The following is a 20,048-nucleotide window of genomic DNA, read 5'->3' on the forward strand; positions in this document are numbered from 1 at the left end:
AGCCCCCTGTTTTTTTTTTTGTGTGTGTGTGGCGGGAACAGCCCCCTGGGTTTGACTTCTGCATTGACTCATCGGCTACGCGAGCTGCGAGAGGGCAACGTGCACGAGTTGGCCGCGCGCAGGGTCCAGCTCCGGTGCTGCGTACATGCATGCTGGCGGCGGCGGTGCGGCGTTGGAAACCTTCGCTACGGCTTCGCTCTCGCTCTGAAAACTGCTGCGTACTCTTCTCCGGTGGCAGATGATCGTTTGTTTATTTGTCTACGACTGGAACTTGACCCACTTGACCAATGTAATCGTTTTCTACCATAAAGCTTTATGCTCAGCTCATACGTGGCGAAACAGAGCACCGGATTTCGGATCTCAGTATTATTATTACAGCTGGATTATTACAGCTGGCTACTCCCTCCGTTCCAAACTGTAAGTCATTCCAACTTTTTTGGAGGGTCAAATCATCTCAAGTTTGACTAAATTTATACAATAAACTACGAACATTTATGATACTAAATAAGCACCATTAGATTCTTCACTAAATATATTTTCATAGTATATCTATTCGGTGCTATAAATCTTCTTAATCCTCTCTATAATTTTGGTCAAATAACTCTCCAAGAAAGTTAGAATGATCTACAATGTGGAACGGAGGGAGGAGTACGTAATCAAGGAGCAATAGTTAGCATGGACTTTTCATTCTTTTTTTTTCTTCTAATATGGCATACAGGGGCGGACCCAAGGCCCGGACACCCTAAGCACATCCGCACATGCCCTGGCTCCGACGCTGCAGCTGCAAAGAAACTAAGCTGTTGTTGTCCACAGTTAGCAACCTTTTTTGCTGTTCTGATGGATGGGAGACGGGAAGAGAATTGTCGTCCAGACTCCGTTCGACCGCTGGGTCCGCCACGGACGGCATAAGATTATTTGCTTGTAGGAGTTAAGAGTATATATTTGCTCTGTAATCACTCGCAAAGTAGAAGGGAGCTATCAGCGCACGTGTGGATCGTGACGACGCCAGCTACGTCAGTGAGTCGTTTTCTTGCGGACTGCTAGCTGTGACCCACCCTTCTTCTCTCTTGGAAAAACGATTGCTTGAGGCAGCAGGCGGCGCTTTGTGCCGGACTAGTGCCGGTCCAGATCCAGCCAATGCAATCCAACCGAAACCGGCGGGAGGCTTTGGGTTGCATACCGCGACGTTGTTTCGCGATCGCTGCTGCTGCCGCCGCTTTCCCTGCAGCGGGTTCGTGGCCGGCCGCGTTCCAAACTTCCCATCGAGTCGCCAAACGCTAGGCCAGGCACAGCGTAGTGGCGCGCGTTCCATCGGTGAACTCATCATGGGCGTCGTTCCTGGCACGGCGCTACCGCTGATGGGGTCGCGTTTTTGGGTAAGAGATAGGGTGTGGCGATTCAGAGATAAGGCGTAGCTGGATCGTGATGAGACGTGCCAGGCGCGCAAGCAAAAATCCTAGCTACTGTTACAGATTTCTGAAGAGATCAGCAGGGCGGTGCGGCGCGACTGTGCGTGCAACCGGCGGCGGCGGCCGATTTCGAGCGAGTCCAGTCCGCCTTGCGCAGCAAACGAACACCCGAAACCGCGACGTGCGCTCCAAGCCAAAACCGCCACCGCACACGCGCCTTTCCCCGTTTACGCCCGCGAGCCCAACCGAAACCCACCAGGCGGCTAAAACTCGCCCGTCCTTCCTGATACTGACGCGTGGGGACACATCTCACGGGGGGCTAGTGCGGTGGGCTCGCCGACGCCTCCCTCGCCGCGGCCGCGCGGCCCATGGTTTTCCCTTCCCCGAAGAAAAGATGACACAGGTTTTGCCGGAGCGCCCCCCCCCCCCCCCCCCCCCCCCCCCCCCCCCCACCCCCACCCCCCCGCGCCCGTGATCACACAAGAATCCCGCGGACGCCCCCGCCGCTCCACCTCGGTATAAAAGGACAGGTGGTGTCTCCTCCGGAAACCCACCCACCGAACCTGACCCGACACACGTCAAAGCCAAAAACCTCAGATAACCCCCAGGAAACCGTATTATAATCTCGCCCCTCCACTCCCTCTGCTCCGCTGCAATTCCACTCGCCCCCCCACCCACCTTGATCCTCCTCTCCCTCCCCATTGGCGCTTGATCGATCGATCCATCCATCCATGGACACCCACATCGGATCCGTGGACGGGCCGGCGTTGGGGGCGGGGAACGGCACGGTGGTGGGCTGCCCGGCGTCGGCTCCCGGGTGCCCGATGGCGTCCACGCCGGCGCAGCCCGCGGCGACCCTGCCGGCGGGGGAGGCGTCACTGGGGCGCCACCTCGCGCGCCGCCTCGTCCAGGTCGGCGTCAGCGACGTATTCGCCGTCCCCGGGGACTTCAACCTCACGCTGCTCGACCACCTGATCGCCGAGCCCGGGCTCCGCCTCGTCGGCTGCTGCAACGAGCTCAACGCCGGGTACGCCGCCGACGGGTACGCCCGCGCGCGCGGCGTGGGGGCGTGCGCCGTCACCTTCACCGTCGGGGGCCTCAGCGTGCTCAACGCCATCGCGGGCGCCTACAGCGAGAACCTCCCCGTCATCTGCATCGCCGGCGGGCCCAACTCCAACGACTACGGGACCAACCGCATCCTCCACCACACCATCGGCCTCCCCGACTTCTCGCAGGAGCTCCGCTGCTTCCAGACCGTCACCTGCCACCAGGTGCGTCCGCGCGTGTTCCCCCTCTGCTCCTTGTGATTTTGGGTGGGTTTAGAGTGTCTGTTTCATCATCTGGTCGGTTAATGGCTTTGTTTGCTTGTTCGTGGATTCAGGCGGTGGTGACCAATCTGGACGATGCGCACGAGCAGATCGACTCGGCCATCGCCACGGCGCTGAGGGAGAGCAAGCCGGTGTACCTCAGCATCAGCTGCAACCTCCCCGGGCTACCTCACCCCACCTTTAGCCGCGACCCCGTGCCCTTCTTCCTCTCCCCCAGGTAACATTTGTTGTTTAGTCTCTTGATTCTGAGATACATAGACTAATTTTATATGAAGTCAAGTCATCTGATGAAATCTCGGACTAGATGAACAATCATATGATGTGATAAAAAAAGGGCGTACCCAGTGCGAAAGCTTGGTTTATTTTCTAGTCATCAGATGACTTTTGTCTGTGAACTGTAATATGGCACTAAAAGTCTGCTACTGTGTGCAACAAGATACTATCTGAAATCCTGTTATTAACTGTGTCTGTAATGTTGCAGAATGAGCAACAAGATGGGGCTAGAGGCTGCAGTAGAGGCTACCGTTGAATTCCTGAACAAGGCGGTGAAGCCGGTGCTTGTTGGTGGCCCCAAACTGCGTGTGGCGAAGGCAGGAAAGGCATTTGTTGATCTGGTAGATGCCAGCGGCTATGCCTATGCAGTGATGCCATCGGCCAAGGGTCTTGTGCCAGAGACTCACCCCCACTTCATCGGCACCTACTGGGGCGCAGTTAGCACTGCCTTTTGTGCTGAGATTGTTGAGTCCGCAGATGCCTACCTCTTTGCTGGACCCATTTTCAATGACTACAGCTCTGTTGGCTACTCTTTCCTCCTGAAGAAGGACAAGGCCATCATCGTCCAACCTGAACGTGTGATAGTTGGGAATGGGCCGGCATTTGGATGTGTCATGATGAAGGAGTTCTTGTCTGGATTGGCTAAGAGGGTTAAGAAGAACACCACTGCCTATGAGAACTATAAGAGGATCTTTGTGCCTGAGGGCCAGCCACTGGAAAGTGAGCCGAATGAGCCACTGCGTGTCAATGTACTCTTCAAGCACGTTCAGAAGATGCTGACAGGTGACAGTGCCGTGATCGCTGAGACTGGTGACTCCTGGTTCAACTGCCAGAAGCTCAAGCTGCCCGAGGGCTGTGGGTGAGCATTGTGACGGCACACTGTTCTGTTATGTGTCCTAATTTTTGTTGTTTTCCTTGTTCTGACGATGGTTGCTTGCATGCTGCAGGTATGAATTCCAAATGCAGTATGGTTCAATCGGATGGTCAGTCGGTGCATTGCTTGGTTACGCTCAGGGGGCGAATGACAAGCGTGTGATTGCCTGCATTGGTGATGGGAGTTTCCAGGTGAAGTTTCATTGCCTGATTACATATATTTTGCTCTGCTTCAGTTTGATGGATGATAGCTAGTAGATTCTAATGTGATCCTGGGGCAAACCTTCTGCAGGTCACAGCACAGGATGTGTCAACTATGCTGCGGTGCAAGCAGAACAGCATAATCTTCCTGATCAACAATGGCGGGTACACCATCGAGGTGGAGATCCACGACGGACCTTACAACGTCATCAAGAACTGGAACTACACCGGCCTTGTGGATGCCATCCACAATGGAGAGGGCAAGTGCTGGACCTCCAAGGTAAACTATTTGCCATAGTTTAACGCTTACCAGAACAAGCTGAACCAGCAGGTGCCGCGTGCTGTTACGGCTGAAGAATTCTTGCTGATTGATGTAATGATGACTTGTGCAGGTGAAGTGTGAGGAGGAGTTGACGGCGGCGATCGAGACGGCGCTGGGGGAGAAGAAGGACTGCCTGTGCTTCATCGAGGTGATCGCGCACAAGGACGACACCAGCAAAGAGCTGCTGGAGTGGGGCTCCAGGGTCTCTGCAGCCAACTCCAGGCCACCGAATCCTCAGTAGAACAGCAGTCTTGCAAGCTCAAATCCAAGCCTCGGATTCTCGGTAGTGGTAGTGGAACGATGGGGCTCAATCGAATAACGTGGACGCTTTGCCCTTTCTGTTATGTTTTCTCCTTGTTAATGCCCGGTTCTCTTTGTTCTTGTGTTCCAGTGGTCCTGTATCTATTTGTGACAAATCCCCTGTGTTCTCCCTTGTTAATGCCGCAGAGAAGGTTCGCGATTGCCGTATGTGTTGTGTGATGTGACACGGACTCTATATCTCTATCTGTGCTACCAGTGTGATTTCAGTGATCAGAGGAACATTGCCGAGCAGGGAGTGAATCTTGTGATACGCATATGTAAACGAGTTACGTGGTCCTTGGCGTGTCCCTTGTGCAGCTTTTAGCTCTTGGCTGGTCGAGGAACATAGAAGGGGATGAGGTGCAAGAACCGATGTGCACTGAACCTTGCATAGATGCCCTGACATAATGGAATGTGGGGCGCATCATCAGAGGTGCGCCCCCCGGTGCGGATGATTTAATCTATCCTATCAGGGGCTAAGAGAGAGAAGATCTACTTCAACTTTCTCGGCAAGTTGCCATCATGCGCACGCTTTCCCGTGCGATCCCTGGAGCTACCTGTATGTGGTTTCGATGTGCTCTGTTGCTTTCGCCGGGCGCCGCCTAATCATATCCTTGATCTCGATTATCTAAGATCTATGATGGGTTTGGTGGAAAGAACAAAGAGAAGGGTTACTTTCAATAGTAACAAGTGACCTATTGACCAAACTTTTGCTGGATGGATGGAACACTTTGACAAATTATAATTTTGTCTTGAGCCGGATGATGCATGTAACGCTAAAGAGATCCAATCCAAACTGAAAGAAGTGAAACTTGAAGGAGAATGCTCCAGGATGAAGTGCATTGTCACGTCAGGACCGGATGGCGGACATGCTACAACCAGTAGCAGTTTTGCAAAACCGGAGTTCAGATAATATAAGATTATGCGAAGTTGGCATAAAACAAAAATAAAACTCGATCAACCGAATCCTTGTCCAAGCACGACCTGCAAAATGTGCTCGCAAAGCCATAGCAAGTTCTAACTTCTACGTGCAATCCACATGCATCGTGGTCGACGATATCAACCTGTTTTTCTGCTGAAGATGCGAAGGGAAGGAAGATTTACAGCTCTCGATGTGGGATTTCAGCTTTGGGATGTTTGGGTGCGCGCTCCTGCACCTGTGGCACCGAAGTTCCATTGCCAGTACCTTTTCATCACTGGTGGTGGTTGGTGATCCATGTTGCTCAATCTCCTCGATGACATCAACAGAATCACGAAAAAACTGCGTGGTAAAGGAGTTCCAGTGCTTCTTGTTTTTCAAGCTCGTGGAGTTGAAATCCTGGCTAATGATGTGAAGATGCAGTTGCCGCATAGATGGAACCTGTAAAAAGAAGACGACATCTAGGCTTGCTCAGTAGTGTGTTTGGTTTGAAGAACGACAGATGGATGATCCGTCCCACCCATGTATTGGGTTCGAACAGCCGAATAGATCATTAAACCATCCCTCATAAGAAAATGTTTACAGAAATTGGGAATCATATTATCACACCAAAATTTTGGGATGATGCCATGATGGACCAGTCCATCAAAGATGAGGGTTTCCTCGGACCAAAAACCCTCTACCTCTCAAGAAAAGTTTTAGGACCATACCGAGTGGTATCCAAGCCTGAATACCAATGACGCATCTTCCTCTAGGAACTTCTGTGCCCACTTGACCCCAGCTGAATGCATCCTCCTCAGCAAAGGCAAGTGTTCTTTTGTGATATCTGCAAGAGAATCAAGACCATCTGTCCTAGATATCACCAAAACATGCCTTTTGGCCTGCATATATAAAGAGAGAAGCTAAGAGTTCAATCAGATCACTGAAAATAACAAAGAAACAAAAAACAAAAAATGGTATATAAGTAGAAAAATTGATAATAAACCTTTGGATAGAGATCTTTGAGAACAACAAATTCGTCAGATGTCTCCAGGATAGAATCAGTGTTCTTATATTTCTCCGGGTGCATGGCAAGTTCATAAAGAGCCTGGGCCCAGGATCCCCAAGTCTTATTGGCGAGCACACCACTCTTTTTGTTATCTCCCTCTCTAGATTGGTTTGGAGCAGCAGATGAAGTCATGGAATTATCATGGCAATTTGGCGTGTTAGCCTTTGTACACTCATGCTGTTTCTTTGTTGTCATGGTAGGTGGAAGCAACTTATGTTTTTTCATCCTTTCAGATCCATGGCTGTCCTCACGCTTCATTTTCGTGTCATTAGGTGATGTCCCTCCGGATGCTGACATTTCTGCCCCCAACCTGCCGTTCTGCTTTCCCATGTGGCTCTGGACAATGGATGCAAAATTCTCAAAAAGTGAATTGTATGCTTCATGAAGAATCTTAGACCCTTTAGTATAGTCATTCTTCATATAATCTGGTCGCATTGGGTTCATATTTGGCCCAAGCACATGTATGACATGGGTCACACCTTCCCTTTGATGCAGAGGAGAAATTGATGGAAGTGGAACAACAACAGAGGTCCCTGGCCTCAGTGCATCTGCACATTTTCTGGTTGCATGCTGTAAAGATTCTCCAGCAGCACTGAATATTGCTGCGTTAACCCCTCCACCTCCAGGTTTTAACCTCCTGCATGATAAGGGCACAGATATTACCACCTTGTCCATAGCAAGAAGGGCCCTAACTTCTTCAAAAGCAAACAGGCCAGTTTGGTTCAATCAAAAACAGAATAGCATATAATTCAACAGAAGAATATATCTAGACATAAGCCTCTCTTCTAAAAAATGTGCATTTAAGAAAATACATAGGAGCACAAAATGTTATGTGACCAAAATTATATTACCAGTTGGCAGCATTAGCAATCACACTGCACTGAAGACCTCCTCTCGTACGCAACTGAGTGATATCTCCCACGAATGTGAAAAACCTGCTGCAGTCAATGCTCTTCTTAGAAGCCTTCTCTTTCACCAATGACAATATTCTTGATTTCTCGCTCAGGTCTACAAGAACTAGTCTAATACTATCAAATTTCTGCAAGAAATCAGCAGCTGTGTCTACTATAATGTCAGATGCTCTGTCAAGATCAAACTGGAAGTCAGCAGTAGAAATAGAAGGGAATGCCAGAGTGCGGGAACCAACATCATCAGAATCACTTTCTTTAGCATGCTCTCCACTTTCCTTCTTGTCATTCGACCCCTTCCCCACTTCCATTGGGCAGGTAATATCGGCTTCAACCTTTTCATGTTTTGGCAAAGGGTTTTGCTGCTCTGGCTTGCTTTCACTCAATGTAAGCTTGGATCCGCTAGATTTCTCAACACTGGAAGTATCACCCTTCTTTAGAAACTTCATTATACCAACTTGTACGGGTCCTTTGCTTTTCTGACCAAAAACTCCTGATGGGAGACTATCTGAAGGCCCTAAAGCACTATACAAATCAACTGCTTTTTTAATATCACCGTCATCATTACAGGACATGATCCGACTGAAACCTTCTGTTAGCAAGGGTGTCTCCTTCTTCTGCAGCATGCGGTTCACAACAAGGGCAGCCTTTCCACCCTGGAGATTTCCGTCATGGCCCTTTCGGTTCACTGCACGTGAGATACAGACCTTTGCAGGTAGATCCAGGGCTACGGCATGCACATCCGCATGCAATGTGCCACCCAGCTTCACAAAATCAGCACGCTGCTCGCGTTCCAAGTTGCAGCGGTCAATGAGAACGCTCTTGCCGTCCTTCAAAGCATCCGCTGCAGCCTTCAAACACTGTATTTTAGTCCCAGCTTTGCCATTTCCGATCGTATCCTGGATCATGATAAGTGCCCAAAGAGAATTCTGTCAGACTGTCAAACTATTGTGCTGGTTAACAAACATCCATCATGAAACGCCATGAGTTAAATTGCCCAGGAAGTGCTTGGAAAATAATACATCAGTGTTTTGAGATTCTCTGCTTCCCTATGTGATGTCATGCTGATAATAATAAACTAAATTGGTACTTGACAGTATTGATCCACTATACACCATACAGTGAAGCAAACAATGCAGTTTCCAGATTATAAGAGCTATTGATGGAGTTCAGAAGATGAATTTTTCGACCGAATTTTAACTTCAGATAGACAGGTATCGTTTTGCAGTTAGTAGCACTCAACTTTTAACAAGTACAGTTTTGCAATTAGTAGCACCTTGTCTTGAAACATCACATTCGCAAAGGATAAGGGAAACGCTAGCACCGCTCAGCAAATTTGCACGCATTGAGGCGGAGAACCGTGTGGGGGCCCACCTGGCATACGCGAACCCACCAGCGGCCGGCGTTGGAGCCGCCAACGACGGCCTCGGCGAAAGTGGACTTGCCGCTTCCCGGTGGGCCCATAAGCACCACCAGCAGCAGCTTGCCGCCGCGCTCCTCCTCCTCCTCCTCCTTTGCCTCTGTGCCCGCGCCTGCAGCAAACAGTTCGAGACAGGACGCGCTAGGGTTTTAGCAGCGACGGCGGGGGCTGTCCAATTTGAGGAACAAAACGGCAAATTCGTAAAAACCATGGTTTGGGAGCGCACCTAGGCTTGAGGACGGAGGTGGCGAAGCGGAACTGGAGCCGCCCGCGTCGGGATTCATCTGGAAAAATGGAGGAATCCTGATCTGCCGCGGCTATGGCGATGGCGGAGCGCGGAGAGGCGACGAAGGGGAGGAACTGAGGAAGAGACGCGGGAACCGGTGGGTTCTAGCCGTCCGTGCCTCACGACGGTCGAATCTGATGCGTCGCTTACGACAAGAGTCTAATCAGAATAATTAATTATAATTGGAAAACAAAAAATGAGCAGATAACTAATAAAAGCAAAAAAGATAAAATAAAACTGTGTGTGGCTGCTGGGATTCGAGCCCAGGTCTCCACGGCCACAACGTGGAATTCTCACCACTAAACTACAGCCACTTTGATGAAAGTAACTGTAATCACTTTTAATTGTCGGTTCTGTCTCCTCACCTTAACCGGAATCCGGAATTTATCTCGCCTGTAAAGAGTGACGATACTAGAGCATGTTTCGTCGATAAGTATAGACTACAACATCGTACAAACACATCATTTCTATGTTCTCAAAAATCTGTGCCAAACCACGGCCGACGATCAATATACTAGTACAGAACCAAGCAATTCTCTCACCTAGCACTGCAAGTCTGCAAGAATCACCCCAAAGCTAGAGACAATCTACAGGCTAGTACTCGTTGAAGTGTATGGCGCCGAGCTTCCAGACGAGGAATGCGGTGCCGAACATGATGGTGGTGATGAGCGTGAAGGACACGAGGACGAGGAAGACGTCCACCCCGAACGGCAGCTCGAAGGTCCACCCCTCCTTGGGCATCCCGCGCTTGCTGTCGTCGAACAGGTTGCCCGGCGCCTCGGGCAGCCGCGACCCGCGCCGCCCGCCACCTGCCCCGCCCTTCTTCGCGTCCGCCTCGCGCAGCGCGTCCAGCACCCCGCTGCCAAACTCCGGCTTGCCCGATTTCGACGGCGTCGACGACGCCCCCTTTGCCGCCGACGGCTCCGCGTACTTGCCCAGCACGCGCGCCGCGCGCAGTCGCTCCCGCGCCGTCAGCGGCACGCGCTTCGGCGGCTCGCCCGGCGCGCTGCCGTTGGCGTTGGCGACCGGCTGCTGCGGCTGGCCGTTGCCGGGCGTCACTGGGGCCTTCTCGGCGCTGGGGACGGGAGGAGCAGGAGAGGGGGTGGCCGCTTCTTGCGCCGCGGCCGGCGCCGCTTGGTCGTTGTCAGTGGCTCGGCAGGTGGTTCTTGCATGCTTATTCCTCGCCGGGGAGCTCAGCAGCAGGAGCTTATGGAAGGCTGAAGCCGCCGCCGCCTTCTGGAAGTGATGCCTCGAGCCGAAGCTGAGCTGGGTGTAGGACGACGAAGATCTGGGGACTCCCGGTAGCTGTGCGCACATGAGCAGTTGCATCAAGAAGCAGGAATAAACGAGATGAAACTATGATCTAGAGACAAGAAGCTTACTTTTGCAGTAACCCTGGGCGGGGAGGAGCTGAGGCTGGTGGCAGCCATCTTCCTCTCCTCCACTCGGCCACAGCATTTTGTGCTAAGGCCAGTGAAGATAAACATTCGTGTGAGGGTGAGGCTGTGGCTGTCCACGAATCAGATCCGCGAGGCGATTGCTTAGCGCAGACAATACGTTTGGGCTGGGCCGAATTCGTGAAACAAACACGATCACTGACTGCCGCAGGCCCGGAGAGTGGGTGAGTGTTCTGTTCGGCTAGTCGGCTAGTCCTGTCTTCGAAAAATACAACCATCTCAACTGGAATGACACCAATTTCGAAATAGAATCAAATTGATTTAGTAAAATAAAAAGTGCACTAATTACATATGTTAATAAGTACTCCTTTTAGGTCATAGTCTGCAGTATTAGCCAACCCACGTGTTCCAACTTTTTGGAAACCAAGCAAAAAGGAGAACAGAAATAGAGAAACCCAAGTCTAGCAAGGATCGTCTGTATATATGATGTACATTCCACGTCTCAACAGGACACTATAACATCCGCACAATTACGGGAGCGTTTGCTTCCACTGACATATTTTTAGCACGTGTCACATCGAATGTTTAGATACTAATTAGGAGTATTAAACGTAGACTATTTAGAAAGCCCATTACATTACTAATTAGGAGTATTAAACGTAGACTATTTAGAAAACCTCTCGAGTCTACGTTTAATACTCGAATAGTCTACGTTTAATACTCCTAATTAGTATCTAAACATTCGACGGGTGCTAAAAATAAGTGAAGTAAACGGAACCTACATTGGCAGGGAGTCGAGGGAGAGATACGTCAGTAATTCTTGTTTTCCGGACGACAAAATTGTCCGACAAACGCTATACATTTCACTCTCTTCATTCAGCTATGTACAGGCCTTCAAAATAACACGTACACCGTTAGATCTAAAACTCTTCGAATTGCAATGGTTGTCTACCTAAGGACTGGCTTTTGTTGAGTCGGCGAAAGCTGGACGTCTCCATTCAAAACAGAGCCCACGAACCCCTCAGCTTCTTCCAGTGTCACCTCATCTTTGTACACGGCGAACCTCCGCCGGCGAGGCTTGTAGGCGATGAGAAGCTTGTCAGATGACTTGAATCCAGACTTGTCAAACGATGACAGGAACACGGACTGTTTGTTCCTGTCCAACAAAGCATATGAGAGTGCACTTCCGGAAATGTAGTTCTGCCCCCTTATCAGAGTCTTCTTAGATATCTGGATGCAGGATCACAAGAAAAGAGATAGTCTGTGTTAACGATGGTTACACCAAAAACTAAGAAAAGCAGAATCACAAGTTAACAGATATTTTTATGCATTAAGAGTAGCTGTGCGAAGAATAAGAAAATGTGTGTTTCTGCTTCTACTAAAACGCAACTTTTTAAGAGAGGAGATGCACCTCAGACAGGACTGCTTCAAGCTGTTCCTTGGCTTTGGTTGATCCAAAAACACCGATGATGCATACTGAAGTCTTCTCTCCACAGATTTCCTCAAAGTTAGAAGCTGTGAGGAGAGGAACATTGTTTTCTTCCCGTTGACTAGAAGGTTTCTTATTAGCTTGATTCGACGCTAGCTTCTTATTCTTCTTCTCAAAATTTTCTAGCAGTGTCTTCAATTCTCTGATACCAGATCTGAGATCTTTCACCGAAATGCCATCCTTCAGAAGATGCTCCTCCCCATTAACGGTTCGACCAATTACAGCTGGAAGATTCTTCACGCCGAGACTTTTGAGCAGCGGATGAGAAACATCATGAACCTAAACAAGCACCACAGTTTATCACATTACATATTTCCATTGAAGTTCTTTGTCGAGTCCTAATAACATATATTGTTACCAATCCTGATTGTTCACCCGCATGGTAAATGTACACTACTCTAATTGTAGGTCAATCATGTAGCATTATTTGCCATACCATATTTTTATGTAGTAACCATTCAATTGCTGCCTAGAAGTAATTGCACCCTATACTGATTGACATCTCATGGTACACTGTGTGCCAAGTATTCCCATAAAGAGCAGAGCAATTATTGATGACCAGAATTTCCTAAACTTGATAAGCAAATAGAACAGTACAGTAATGGACTGAATTACTTACCTCAGCATCATAAAAAATTAAACGATTGCGGAACATCCCACTGATAGCACGCCACATTGCTGGTGTGTCCTTCTTACTCGATAGTAAGAGCACTTGAGGAAGGTTTGGGAGGACATTTGGAGGGAAGCTGAATTGGCCAATATCTACCCGTTTGGAGAATCTTGGCAGGTGTTCTTGACAAAATGTCTTCAAGCTCTTAGCATCATGTTCTCCAGAATACTCATGCAAAGACCCCTTTTCTGTAGTGGCATACGAATAAACGAATAGACGGGCTGATTTCCCTAGCGAAACACCAGCCTTTTTGCAAAGAGATTTTTCATTATCGCAGTTGACCTTACCAGCCTGCACAAAAGAGAAGGCTATTAGATAAGTATGTTGTTACTGTATGTTGAGCAGCGCTATTATTTCTTTTTTTTTAATCTCATCTTACCCTTAGAGCACCATCCAGTGAATGGACCACGTCCTGCATAACATTTTCTAGAACAAATTGACCTTTTGACTGGGGGGTATAAAATAACAGAAGCCAAGTAATTCCTTGATCAGATATTTCTTTACTGAAAATTTGTGTAGTGACATCCTGAATCTTGACAGCACCAGAATGCTGACCAGAAGTTCCAGTATTAGCTCTAGTTGAACCAGCTGATCCACCATGCTGGCTAGCACCCATTGATCCACCACCAAATAAGTTAGAGAAAACATCACTAAAATCAAAACCACCACCAAATGGCTTTCCACCACTGGCCCCAGGATTACCACCAAATGAAAAGGAAAATGATTTTGTATTTCCCTGACCACCCATTGTCTGCCATCCATCACCAGATTGGAAATAGCTGGTCTTGGGGCCACCACCAGTGAAGTATGTATAACCCTCACGATTTCCAAAATTTCCACCACTGAATCCAGCGTTGCCCTTCTCATCCCCATATAGGTCATAGTTTTTCCTCTTCTCTTCATCAGATAGAATCTCATATGCTGCAAAGGTACACCAGTGCACCAGATAATTCAGTATTACAGAAAAGGGACAGATATTTTCATCTAGCAATCATGAAATGAAACCAGCTCATAAAACAACAGTTACAGGAACCCTTAGTGCCTGATAATTTAGTGTAAACAGAAGCGGAATGTGTCAAACATAGAGCATGTATGGTTACAAAACTTAAACATGGAACATTATAAATGCACCTCATGATGGGAACATAAACAGAAGCAACCAGATCAAATGAAAAGGACTCTGGACACATATGGACAGAACGGCCACGATCTTCCATCCAAAGGTACCATGGTTCGTGCGAGGTGGAATGCCAAATTAAGGATCTTATGATATACATCATTAGCGTCTACAAATTCTAAAGCTAAATAGGGATTGAAAAGTCAAAGTACGGATTCTTACCATTGTTTATTTCTTCGAATTTTTCCTGTGCACCCTTGCCTTTATTCTTGTCAGGGTGATATTTTAGAGAAAGCCTGTAGACATCAGAAATGAGACAAGACTGTTAATCCTATAGGCTGAAACCAAATCGAATCGTCTTCTGAAATTAAAAGGTTGAAACATCAACATACTTGTGAAAGGCTTTCTGAATGTCCCTTTGGCTGGCCTTCTTGTCAACTCCAAGAACCTGAAACCAAAAATTATCATGAGGACATGATGTAGAAACAGTGACAAAACTAATATCATTTAAATATAACAATTCCAATTTCCTCCAATAGGGTAAAGGATCAAATGTAAGTAATATTTCAGGTTTGAAATGTGACTACTGTCTGACAATTATCACATGGCAGGTATGAAATTATGAACATAATAACCATCAAACAGAATTAAGTTTTACACTATATACTATTGAACTCTCGCCTCTGAATTACTAGAGAATCTCGCTTAGAGAACAAATCAACATCAGTATTAGTATCACACCATTTAGAACCGCACGGGTGAACAATTAGCATTGTCAATTCGTTTGTCAGTGATGCTCTTTTGTATGCGCACGCCGCTTAATCAGTTGAACAAAATGCCTATAGGGTTTACAATTAACCAAGGAATAGCGAAATACGCACCAATATTACGCATATTTCTCACCTTGTAGGGATCTATAGTTTTGGCCGCCGCGACGTGCAAGGCGACCGAACTGAGGAGGAGCGAGACGACGAGGAGAGACCGGAGGGGGATCCCCATCGCGGCGTGCCGCGCGGCTTCGATTCGGTTCTGCTTCGCTGGGTCAAGGTTCCTGCGCCCAATTTTGCTCGGCTTGGTTTCGTCTTGGGAATCTCTGAGTCGTATTCAGGCTGGATTTGGAGGGAAGCGGAGGAGGAATTGGCCATGGAGGAAGGCCCGCCGTTTTTAGAGAGGAGGCGTCCCTTCGGGAGTTCGGGTCGAGATGTTTCGCGACCAAGTACACGTGGCTCTTGGAAGGCACTTCCAGCGAACTCGACCAATAGAATTCGAGCTTTTGAGGCCGGTTTGCGTGGCTGTTGCGGAGTTCGTTCGAACCACGTGCCACGTAGGATGATTTGGAGTGTGCCGAGCTGGCAACGGCGGGTATGGACGGATACGTTGACAAACTTGCGTCTTGTGTGTACCCGTTTGAAAATTTGCATATTTTATGTATTGCAAGTTTACAGGCTGATTAAACTTGTAAGTTGAAGCAAAATATCTTCAATTAAATTGTAACACTTCATGGGCTAAATTGTTACAGTCTACTCTTTTCAAAAGAAAATTTGTTGCAGTCTAACAATCTACTTTCCCAGCTTTGTGCAAGACACAATCCCAATGATTGTAAGCTAAAACAAACAGGCATTTTTGAAAAATAACATTCGCAACTCCAAAAAATGTTTTTTAATATATATCATCAGATTTAAATGGATAAGTTCTGAAGAAAATGTTTAAGCACATTTATATACTTCATATATGTTTTATCCACTATGTTTCGAGTCGAGTCGTGTGTAGCATCAACCAGAACGACCTGTAACGGGTGGAGTATGTCAATATGATGAGGGACGATAATTGGAAAAGGCACTGTAGCCCTGGTTAACACTGCTACAGCACCATGGACTCACGGTGTATTGTGTATAGGTCATATACCGTCATAGGCTTTCATGCAAATGTGCTTTCATAAAATGGGAAGACATACAGAAAAAAAAAAGGTGAATCTAGCATAGTGTCATGCAGTCACTAGATTTCTGTAGATAATGCTAATCTAGAAGTCTGATTTTGGACAAACCTATAAAGATGTATTGTCATGGGAGGAACTATACATGCCAAAATAAGAAAATACTGTAAAAATGTAAGTACAAGAATGAAATTACTATTATTTTAGTTGAGCTCTACCAAGGCCGAATGTCAGCCATTGGTCCTGCCGAACCGGCCCGGGAAAGGGCTAGGCTGGGCTTCAGTTTCCCACGGCCCGTCATGGATTCGATAACACATCTCAACCGTCGATCAGCAAATCGACGCCACAAAGGTTCAAATTCAATCCTGACTCGCAAAAAAAAAAATCCAAGCGACGGTTTTACTCCGTTCCTCCCCACGCACCCGCAGAGTCGCAGAGATCTCTCCCCCCGCAACGCAACCCTACTGGGCTATCGCTTTTCCAAGCCGAACCCTTTCGGCCGCCCACGTCCCCACCCACGTCTCAACTTTATAGCCGCCCCTCCCCACCGCCGCGGCCGCCACGCACAGCAGCAACCGGTAGCAGGAGCATCCGCGACCCCGAGCCCTACTGCTACCGCCGCCGCCACCACCGCGCCGAACGCTATGGCCGACACCGCGGAGCACCGTCCGGCCGAGGAGGAGGAGGAGGCCGCGGCGGCCGGCGAGGACGAGGACACCGGCGCCCAGGTCGCGCCCATCGTGAAGCTGGAGGAGGTCGCCGTGACCACCGGCGAGGAGGATGAGGACGTCCTACTTGACATGTGAATCCGCCGCGATTGATCTGACGCTTTGATTTTGCTTCGCTTCGATCCGATCCGTTTTTTCTAGGTTTTTGATCTGTCTCTCGGTGCGGTTGCGCAGGAAGGCAAAGCTGTACCGGTTTGACAAGGATGGGAACCAGTGGAAGGAGCGGGGAACGGGCACGGTGAAGCTGTTGAAGCACAAGGAGAACTCCAAGGTCCGCCTTGTCATGCGCCAGGCCAAGACTCTCAAGATCTGCGCTAATCACCTTGGTAACCCCCAGTTTTTTTGTTGTTTTTTCTGTGCGATTTCGATTTGTGTGGATGGGCCTGTGACCCTAGGGTTTCGCTTCGTGTTCCTATGTGCGCAGTGGTGGCGACTACCAAGATGCAGGAGCACGCAGGGAGCGACAAGTCTTGCGTGTGGCACGCCCTGGACTTCGCTGATGGCGAGCTTAAGGAGGAGATGTTCGCCATCCGTTTCGGATCTGTCGATAGTAAGCACTAAGAACTACATCTAAACTCTTTAACCCTCCTTGCATCTTAGGCTTAGCACCCTTTCTGTTCATATTTATCTGGTTACACTGTTACAGTTTAAAATTCTGATTATTGGGGATTTTCTATTAATTTGACTGGTGATTGCTGTTTGGTTTATGTACTTTAGTTTTCATTAGAAGAGTTGATCGACTACTGCCCTGTGGATCCATGGATCCTCAGAATTGATTTCTGTAATTCTATCTTGCTACTTTTAGGACGGTCACAGGCTCTCCTCTGTATTTCAAGTGTTATTCAATGTGGGAGGACATCATTACTTGTGCTAGTTCCTCGAAAAAAAGAATTACTTGTGCTCTAAGCAAAAGCTATTTTTGTTTCCACTCAATGTGGTATTGCTGTACCTGTTTTCATTATCCTACTGGCACAAACTTCCCTAAATTTGTAGTGAACTACCACTTTGGTCTCTGAACTTGTACATAAACTTTCCATTTTTATGTAAAACATGGAAAGCTTAACTGGTAATATTGGCCTGTGCCAAGTTGGTAACTGTCCAAGGATGCTAAACTTTGATCATCGTTTGACATTGTATTGTTATTATGCATCATCAATAACTGTCAACAATTTTGCATTCCACTCAGCTGCCTTGCTGTTACTTTTTTGCTAATTAATTTTTCGCATTGTCCCCATATTGGTCCATGCATCAGAGATCTGACAATTTGCTGTGCCGTGTCAGCATGCACCCGGAATAATTCACAATGGACCAATATACTGAAACTGATTCTTTTTCATGTCTTACCCACATATTGCCTCATGCATCATGGATAACTGATATTGTTTTAACCTGATTGTTAGATGCTTATAATGAATAAATCAATTCAGTTCCTCGTCATTATACTTAACCTAGGCTGTCACAGCCTTCACGTTTACTGGACCAGAGTTCCAGTATGCATGTACAATAAACTATGCCGTGCAATGAGATGTAATGCAATGCAATGCCAAGTGGCGACATAACTCTATCTGCCATATGATGAGATGCAATGCAATGCCAAGGCAGGTTGTAGATGGGTAGAGTGACAAACCACATATATCCAATATCATCAAGTTGTAAAGTAAAGGACAAGATCATTACCATCTAGCAACACTAAGACATGAATGAAGTCCACAGCGGAATAGATCATATTGGTTACGTTGATGATTCTGAAATTAAGGTGGAGATGAAATAAATAACAAATTAAAACATGTAGCAAACCACCGCTATGTTTACTTGCCTCCTATCGAAGGAGACAGTTTTAAGTACCATATTTTTAAAGTTTAAGTACCAGATCTAACTGGATCTATGTTAAAAGGACCAGTGGTGGTGCGGTTTAGTCATTGCTATGTGTCAGATGATATATGAATAGTTTATGTTAGCATTGTAGGGCATTTTTTGTTTGATATGTATGAATATCTTTCTGATCATTAGCATTATTGATTGTTTCGCAGTTTTGTAAATTTTGTGTCTGTTAGAGAGGTTTAACTCTTTATGAATTGAATCAAGGTGTTTGCTGGTTTGGTTGCTGCTTCTATCTGAGATATTGCTGTGGCATAATGATATTTTTAGGCCTAGCCTTGCAAATTTTTCATGGCATACTCGTTCCTGAGTATCCTTCTTTTCTCGTTATACACCAGGCTTTGTGGGCTTGCTACTTACTCCTGCCATTCTATTTCAGACTGCAAGAAATTCAAAGATACCGTTGAAGAGATTGCTGAACAGCAAGGAAAGAACGAGGAAAAAGACAGCGAGGAGGCCTCCTCTGCTGCTGAGTTGGTGGAGAAGTTAACGGTGACTGAGGCCAAGAAGGAGGAAACTGTGGAGAAAGAGGAATCTCCAGCAGCAGATGATAAGAAGGATGTCAAAGAGTGAAGGCACCTGCATTCGCTTCCAATGCGTTTTTGGCATTTGTATACTGAAACAAGTGTCAAATGAGTGTCATTCCATTCATTTTGTTGTCAGGGTTCATCTTCCCTTCACAAATTTTCATTTGTGTTTTCTTCGGGATGAATGTTTGTGTTGGGTGGAATCTAGTTGTGTCGGTCATCTACTTGGCATTCGTGGTTGATAGACTGTTCTTGAAGTCTCCTGTTTATCTGGGATGGAGTGGCTGGGTCAGCATGTTTGTACAATTATTTGGAGTTGCTTTGGGAATGGACGCGGCTTGAGTTGTCCAAAGTCATCTTTTCGCTCCGATTGTCTACTTCATTTTTGTTGTCCTCAATAATATGAGATGCTATACTTTGTTTATCCATTATGTGTACGCATCTTTATATCTGGATTCCATTTTTTGGTCTTGGCGTGTGCTGCTGGCCACCTTTTGCTCTTCTTGATAGACGGTTTGGCGATACGAGTGATTACTCTGTACGATCCCTTGCAATATGCCGTACCCATAAAACAATCTTCGCCTGCTATCTGGATACGGCGGATTATATTGTCAATTTGTCATGGTAATCCGGGCATGATGTCCCAATGATCTGCAATAAAATCCTGACGCTCCACGGGATGCGTTGCGTATCCGTCCTCATTGCCGGAACGTACAATCCCCATGGCGGGCAGCGCATGATCCCCTGCTGATTTGCCATAAAACCCCAACGGCTCGCTGAAATCTCCCAGATCCATGGCGTGCGTATCTTCCATGTTGCCGGGACGTGATGTACGCGTGGTTCCCTGCGCGTACCCGCGCTCGCGGCCGTGGTACCTGCAAAGCCGCCATGAAAGCCTCCCTCTTGTCCAGGGACAAGCGAGATTGGTTGTTTGGTGTGCTGTACCACAGATGTGCGATCCCCTCCATGAGATTGGTGCGCGCTGCAGCTTGGGTACGCATGTTCAGTGTGGATGTGTGTGT

The 20,048-nt window shown here is 47.6% G+C and overlaps 5 protein-coding genes and 1 non-coding gene across 6 annotated transcripts; 2 read left to right on the top strand and 4 right to left on the bottom strand.

The window, feature by feature from the left end:
- The first annotated feature begins 1,948 nt into the window (after nt 1-1,948).
- LOC117836049 (pyruvate decarboxylase 2) lies at nt 1,949-4,874 on the top strand. The gene is made up of 6 exons (XM_034715408.2): nt 1,949-2,680; nt 2,791-2,954; nt 3,219-3,869; nt 3,958-4,075; nt 4,176-4,364; nt 4,477-4,874. Exons 1-6 carry the CDS (start codon nt 2,141-2,143, stop codon nt 4,645-4,647), a joined length of 1,833 nt encoding a protein of 610 aa, XP_034571299.1. The 5' UTR covers nt 1,949-2,140; the 3' UTR covers nt 4,648-4,874.
- Nucleotides 4,875-5,594: 720 nt separating this feature from the next.
- Nucleotides 5,595-9,595, bottom strand: LOC117836048 (transcription factor bHLH140). The gene is made up of 6 exons (XM_034715406.2): nt 9,228-9,595; nt 8,956-9,113; nt 7,525-8,480; nt 6,611-7,310; nt 6,336-6,506; nt 5,595-6,066 (listed from the first exon to the last, which is right to left on the bottom strand). Exons 1-6 carry the CDS (start codon nt 9,283-9,285, stop codon nt 5,731-5,733), a joined length of 2,379 nt encoding a protein of 792 aa, XP_034571297.1. The 5' UTR covers nt 9,286-9,595; the 3' UTR covers nt 5,595-5,730.
- TRNAH-GUG (transfer RNA histidin (anticodon GUG)) lies at nt 9,530-9,601 on the bottom strand. The gene has a single exon. It is a non-coding gene; the product is annotated as a tRNA-His (tRNA).
- Nucleotides 9,602-9,735: 134 nt separating this feature from the next.
- On the bottom strand, nt 9,736-10,824 carry LOC117836051 (uncharacterized). The gene is made up of 2 exons (XM_034715410.2): nt 10,670-10,824; nt 9,736-10,592 (listed from the first exon to the last, which is right to left on the bottom strand). The coding sequence occupies exons 1-2, from the start codon at nt 10,772-10,774 to the stop codon at nt 9,882-9,884; spliced, it is 816 nt and encodes a 271-aa protein (XP_034571301.1). The 5' UTR covers nt 10,775-10,824; the 3' UTR covers nt 9,736-9,881.
- A 654-nt stretch (nt 10,825-11,478) lies between these two features.
- LOC117836050 (dnaJ protein ERDJ3A) lies at nt 11,479-15,201 on the bottom strand. The gene is made up of 7 exons (XM_034715409.2): nt 14,864-15,201; nt 14,353-14,408; nt 14,183-14,256; nt 13,223-13,764; nt 12,793-13,134; nt 12,096-12,452; nt 11,479-11,914 (listed from the first exon to the last, which is right to left on the bottom strand). The coding sequence occupies exons 1-7, from the start codon at nt 14,957-14,959 to the stop codon at nt 11,633-11,635; spliced, it is 1,749 nt and encodes a 582-aa protein (XP_034571300.1). The 5' UTR covers nt 14,960-15,201; the 3' UTR covers nt 11,479-11,632.
- A 1,169-nt stretch (nt 15,202-16,370) lies between these two features.
- LOC117839411 (ran-binding protein 1 homolog b) lies at nt 16,371-19,450 on the top strand. Its single transcript, XM_034719738.2, has 4 exons — nt 16,371-16,695; nt 16,796-16,947; nt 17,046-17,171; nt 18,879-19,450. The coding sequence occupies exons 1-4, from the start codon at nt 16,538-16,540 to the stop codon at nt 19,070-19,072; spliced, it is 630 nt and encodes a 209-aa protein (XP_034575629.1). The 5' UTR covers nt 16,371-16,537; the 3' UTR covers nt 19,073-19,450.
- Nucleotides 19,451-20,048: the final 598 nt, after the last annotated feature.

The sequence above is a fragment of the Setaria viridis genome, chromosome 9, assembly GCF_005286985.2.
Source record: "Setaria viridis chromosome 9, Setaria_viridis_v4.0, whole genome shotgun sequence".
Taxonomy (NCBI): Eukaryota; Viridiplantae; Streptophyta; class Magnoliopsida; order Poales; family Poaceae; genus Setaria; species Setaria viridis.